Source organism: Cherax quadricarinatus, chromosome 41 (assembly GCF_038502225.1).
Source record: "Cherax quadricarinatus isolate ZL_2023a chromosome 41, ASM3850222v1, whole genome shotgun sequence".
NCBI classification, from domain to species: Eukaryota; Metazoa; Arthropoda; class Malacostraca; order Decapoda; family Parastacidae; genus Cherax; species Cherax quadricarinatus.
The window spans coordinates 13,615,998-13,622,421 of record NC_091332.1 but is presented as its reverse complement, the minus strand read 5'-3'; the positions used below and the strand labels follow the sequence as shown (position 1 = coordinate 13,622,421).

General features: G+C 46.7%; 1 protein-coding gene across 1 annotated transcript; it reads right to left on the bottom strand.

The window, feature by feature from the left end:
• Positions 1 to 3,527: 3,527 nt before the first annotated feature.
• Polr2D (RNA polymerase II subunit D) lies at positions 3,528 to 4,537 on the bottom strand. Its single transcript, XM_053786563.2, has one exon. It carries the CDS (start codon positions 4,510 to 4,512, stop codon positions 4,048 to 4,050), a length of 465 nt encoding a protein of 154 aa, XP_053642538.1. The 5' UTR covers positions 4,513 to 4,537; the 3' UTR covers positions 3,528 to 4,047.
• Positions 4,538 to 6,424: the final 1,887 nt, after the last annotated feature.

Genomic DNA, 6,424 nt, shown 5'->3' with positions numbered 1-6,424 from the left:
CGGAAAATTACTAGGAGAGTGTTTCGGGGGTCACTGCCCCCACAGTCCAGTCCAAGACCAGGTCGCCTGGTGGAAGGCCTGATTAACCAGACTGTTGGTGCTGGGCGCACGTGGTTCAAGGTATGCACTACAACCTGGCTGATCAGGAACTGACTTGAACTTAACAAGTTCCCTCTTGAAGACATTTAGATTGCATTCGTTCTTGGCGTAACTTCTTGATAATGAGAATATGTTCGGAGGGTGGGGGTAGAGGGGAGCATACCAGCTCACAACAGTTAGGAATGGACACGGATGGGAACATACCAGCTCACAACAGCCAAGTATAGACACGGAGGCGAACATACTAGCTCACACCAGCCAGGTATGGACACGCCCGTAGCAACTATTGATGGGGTTTTAGCATCTTGGAGTCAGCCATGTTCAGCATTGCAGATGAAGGAGCTGGTTGATTATTCTATGTATATCCTGCATTATAGTCCCTCCAGGGCGAGGGAGGGAGAGGCGTGGCGGGTGAAGGGCAGGCTGGAAGGAATGGAAGCTGTTGTTTGGTGGGTGAGGAGGAATATATGAAGTGTGTTTGGACGTCTCAAAAGGATGGAAATGTTTGTTTGGTGGTTGAGGTAGTACAAGGAAGGGTGTTTGGACGTCTCATAGGAATGGTTGTTTGGTGGGATTGGAGGAAGAATGTTTAGGCTTCTCAAGGCAATGGTAAGGGATGGAAATGATTGTTTAGTGGAAGGGGAGGGATTGAAGGGTGTTTAGGGATCTCGAGAGGATAGTAAGGGATGGAAATGTTTAGTGAGAGATGGTGTTGTGGGAAGGGTGTTTAGAAGAAAGGAATAATGAATGAAAATGGGGAAACAGATGTGTCTGCTTACTTGTAATCTACCTGTAGTCGATTCTGGGGGTCACTGCACCCCATGGTCCGCTCCCAGACGTGGTTGATGACCTGATCAATCAAGCAGTTGCTGCTGGCCGCACGCAGTCCAACTTGACGCCACAACCTCGATGGCGTTGAGCTTTGTATGGGAGGGGGATGAATAGATAGGCATCTAACTAGAGCTGTGAGGAGAGAAGATGGAGCTGTAAGGGGAAGCTGATGCTGGGGATGTGAGGGGGAAAGATGGAGAGGGAGGAGAAATGTAGGGAGAGGAAGGAGAGATGTAGGGAGAGGAAGGAGAGATGTAGGGAGAGGAAGGAGCGATGTAGGGAGGGGAGATGTAGGGAGAGGAAGGAGAGATGTAGGGAGAGGAAGGAGAGATGTAGGGAGAGGAAGGAGCGATGTAGGGAGAGGAAGGAGCGATGTAGGGAGGGGAGATGTAGGGAGAGGAAGGAGCGATGTAGGGAGGGGAGATGAAGGGAGAGGAAGGAGCGATGTAGGGAGAGGAAGGAGCGATGTAGGGAGAGGAAGGAGCGATGTAGGGAGAGGAAGGGGCGATGTAGGGAGAGGAAGGAGCGATGTAGGGAGGGGAGATGAAGGGAGAGGAAGGAGCGATGTAGGGAGAGGAAGGAGCGATGTAGGGAGAGTAAGGTGCGATGTAGGGAGAGGAAGGAGCGATGTAGGGAGAGGAAGGAGCGATGTAGGGAGAGGAAGGAGCGATGTAGGGAGAGGAAGGAGCGATGTAGGGAGGGGAAGGAGCGATGTAGGGAGAGGAAGGAGCGATGTAGGGAGAGGAAGGAACGATGTAGGGAGAGGAAGGAGCGATGTAGGGAGAGGGAGGGGAGCTAGCTAAAAAAATTTGCACTGTCCATTTGTTCAATATGTTCTCCTTACATCCTATATTTCCTTGTTTCACTTTATTACTCCATAACACCTCCACCTGCCTCTCATAACACCTCCACCTGCCTCTCATAACACCTCCACCTGCCTCTCATAACACCTCCACCTGCCTCTCATAACACCTCCACCTGCCTCTCGTAACACCTCCACCTGCCTCTCATAACACCTCCACCTGCCTCTCATAACACCTCCACCTGCCTCTCATAACACCTCCACCTGCCTCTCATAACACCTCCACCTGCCTCTAGTAACACCTCCACCTGCCTCTCGTAACACCTCCACCTGCCTCTCATAACACCTCCACCTGCCTCTCATAACACCTCCACCTGCCTCTCATAACACCTCCACCTGCCTCTCGTAACACCTCCACCTGCCTCTCGTAACACCTCCACCTGCCTCTCATAACACCTCCACCTGCCTCTCATAACACCTCCACCTGCCTCTCGTAACACCTCCACCTGCCTCTCGTAACACCTCCACCTGCCTCTCATAACACCTCCACCTGCCTCTCATAACACCTCCACCTGCCTCTCATAACACCTCCACCTGCCTCTCATAACACCTCCACCTGCCTCTCATAACACCACCTGCCTCTCATAACACCTCCACCTGCCTCTCATAACACCTCCACCTGCCTCTCATAACACCTCCACCTGCCTCTCATAACACTTCCACCTGCCTCTCGTAACACCTCCACCTGCCTCTCGTAACACCTCCACCTGCCTCGTAACACCTCCACCTGCCTCTCGTAACACCTCCACCTGCCTCTCGTAACACCTACACCTGCCTCTCGTAACACCTCCACCTGCCTCTCGTAACACCTCCACCTGCCTCTCGTAACACTTCCACCTGCCTCTCGTAACACCTCCACCTGCCTCTCGTAACACCTCCACCTGCCTCTCGTAACACTTCCACCTGCCTCTCGTAACACCTCCACCTGCCTCTCGTAACACCTCCACCTGCCTCTCGTAACACCTCCACCTGCCTCTCGTAACACCTCCACCTGCCTCTCGTAACACCTCCACCTGCCTCTCGTAACACCTCCACCTGCCTCTCATAACACCTCCACCTGCCTCTCAAGGCAGGTCTGGAGTTTACCTGGAGAGAGTTCCGGGGGTCAACGCCCCCGCGGCCCGGTCTGTGACCAGGCCTCCTGGTGGATCAGAGCCTGATCAACCAGGCTGTTGCTGCTGGCTGCACGCAAACCAACGTACGAGCCACAGCCCGGCTGGTCAGGAACCGACTTTAGGTGCTTGTTAGGTGAAAACTTTATTATAATTTTGTGTCTAATAAACACAGAGCCTTAACACAACTATTACCCGTGTTCCAGAGCTGACAATATTTAAGTTCGATAAGAGGATTGAAAGCTATAATTTACAAGTGAAAAATATAGTTAAATTATCTTAAGGAAAATATGATACACTCAAGTGTCAGTTGTGCGGTAGTTAGAGAAAAAGTCTCAATAAGTTTGGCATAGCTATGGGCACTAGTTGTGTGTGGCCACAAGACAGATGCAAAAAGTAGCTTCTGCTAGCCTCTTGGTTAATTGCAATCTTAGCCAGGCCTTCAGAAGTACGAGGCCATTCAGACATGGGTAACAATGATGGAAATCCTGAGAGGTACATTTCTTGCAAAAAAATAGGAGAAAATAACATTAGAATAAATTAAGGGTTTTAGAATACAAAGGTTAAATATATTTAATACATTATAAGCAAGACTTTTATCTTATATTTTGGGCCACCCTGCCTTGGTGGGATAAGGCTGGTTTGTTGAAAGATTATAAACAAGATGCATTATCTTAATAACATAGGGGTCAGTTTTGTTATAGAGGTACTATGGTCTTGTTTTGGAAAAGTATATTATATATTGGTCTATTACGTGCATAATATGGCTATTTTAATCATGGGAAGTGCTTAACATTTAAAGTTATGCAACATCTAGGGAACAAGAGTCAATTTAGTTGGATCCAAGTACCCAAGGAGAGGCGAGCTCTAATTCCTTGCATTAAAAGCACTTCACCAGTAAGCATTCCCTAGAATGGTACAGCATGTACACTAATAAATACCAATGGGAAAAAAATTATTACAGTGATTAAATAAATTTGCCTTTTAACAAGAAAAACAAGAATGAATGGTTTTTATTAATAAACAAATCTTATACATTTGAACAATTCCATATTCTTCAATCATCCTATTAAATATGGATTTTTTTTCTGGAGAAACACAGAGCATAAGATATAAAAATTAATAAGAATAGTGTAGTTGATATCAACATTGGAAACTTCTCTGAGTTGCCATGTCCTCCAGGAGAATTCGAAGTTCCTCATCTTCAAATCGTCCCTCCAAACTTGGAATCAGAGCCTTTGCTTCTTCAGGAGTTTCTGGACATAAGTTGGCCAATGCAGCCAGTTCAAACTTATGCAGCTTCTTCTGGTTTAGCAACTCACGAATTGCCTTTATTGTTGTTCTGTTCTTGAACTTTGAAAACCTCTCACAGTAGTTGAGAGTTTTCATAAACCTCTCATTCAATTCCTGTTCTTCCTCTGCATTTTCGTTAGTTTGCTTACGATGTTCAAGCAGCATCTGAACTTCCGAGATCAGCAGGGTCTCAGCCTTTTCGAACTCTTTTGGGAACTGGAGTTCGGTAGCATCTTCCTCAGTTGTATCAGTGCTGCACTGAACCTCAGCCATGATAACTTCACAATAATAGTGAAAAGAGAGGAGTACCACCATCCAGCCAGCTCTTCCGAGCCTCTCTCTCTCTTCCGAGCCTCTCTGTCTTGTCTAACTAATTTATTAACTTTCTTCAGTAAAGCTTTTGAGGCTGTTGACCACAATAAAGAATTTGATATTATTTGCTTAGATTTTAGTAAGGCTTTTGATAGAGTTCCGCACCATAGACTGTTAAAGAAAGTGGCAGCTCATGGCATTGGGGGAAAAGTGCTCTCGTGGATCGAGTCATGGCTCACTGACAGGAAGCAGTGTGTCCATAAATGGGGTTAAGTCCGAGTGGGGATCTGTAACAAGTGGCGTTCCACAGTCTTGGGCCCGTTGTTGTTTATAATATATATCAATGATCTTGATGAGGGAATTACTAGTGATATGAGCAAATTCGCCGATGACACAAAGATAGGTAGGATAATTGATTCAAACGTAGATGTTATGGAACTTCAGGAGGATTTAAACAAACTCTATTCTTGGTCAGAAAAGTGGCAGATGCAGTTCAATGTAGATAAATGCAAGGTTCTGAAGCTTGGGAGTGCCCATAACCCTAGTACTTATAAGTTAAATGATGTAGAACTTAGCCATACAGATTGCGAAAAGGACTTGGGGGTTATGGTGAGCAGCAACCTTAAACCAAGACAGCAATGCCTAAGCGTACGTAATAAGGCAAGTAGATTACTGGGATTTATATCGAGAAGTGTAAGCAACAGAAGTCCAGAGGTCATACTGCAGCTTTATACATCATTAGTAAGGCCTCACCTAGATTATGCAGCTCAGTTCTGGTCTCCGTATTACAAAATGGACATAAATTCGTTAGAAAACATTCAGCGTAGGATGACTAAATTAATACATAGCATTAGAAATCTTCCTTATGAAGAAAGATTGAAGACTCTTAAGTTACATTCACTTGTTAGACGAAGAATGAGGGGAGACCTGATCGAAGTGTATAAGTGGAAGATAGGTATTAATAAAGGGGATATTAATAAGGTCTTGAGGATGTCTCTCCAAGAGAGAACCCGCAGTAATGGATTTAAATTAGATAAGTTTAGATTTAGAAAGGACATAGGAAAGTATTGGTTTGGAAATAGGGTAGTTGATGAGTGGAACAGTCTACCTAGTTGGGTTATTGAGGCTGGGACTTTGGGTAGTTTCAAATCTAGGTTGGATAAGTACATGAGTGGGAGGGGTTGGATTTGAGTGGGACTTTCACATCAGAGCTTATTTCTTGGGTGGCATTGAAAATTGGGTTGGTCAAATGTTTTGTTAGTGGGATGAATTGTAAAGGACCTGCCTAGTATGGGCCAGCAGGCCTCCTGCAGCGTTCCTCCTTTCTTATGTTCTTATGTTTATAACACCTCCACCTGCCTCTCATAACACCTCCACCTGCCTCTCATAACACCTCCACCTGCCTCTCATAACACCTCCACCTGCCTCTCATAACACCTCCACCTGCCTCTCATAACACCTCCACCTGCCTCTCATAACACCTCCACCTGCCTCACATAACACCTCCACCAGCCTCTCATAACATCTCCACCTGCCTCTCATAACACCTCCACCTGCCTCTCATAACACCTCCACCTGCCTCTCATAACACCTCCACCTGCCTCTCATAACACCTCCACCTGCCTCTCATAACACCTCCACCTGCCTCTCATAACACCTCCACCTGCCTCTCATAACACCTCCACCTGCCTCTCATAACACCTCCACCTGCCTCTCATAACACCTCCACCTGCCTCTCATAACACCTCCACCTGCCTCTCATAACACCTCCACCTGCCTCTCATAACACCTCTACCTGCCTCTCATAACACCTCCACCTGCCTCTCATAACACCTCCACCTGCCTCTCATAACACCTCCACCTGCCTCTCATAACACCTCCACCTGCCTCTCATAACACCTCCACCTGCCTCTCA

Excerpts from the sequence above, each read along its gene's own strand:
- Polr2D (XM_053786563.2), bottom strand. The coding sequence starts at position 4,512 with ATGGTGGTACTCCTCTCTTTTCACTATTATTGTGAAGTTATCATGGCT.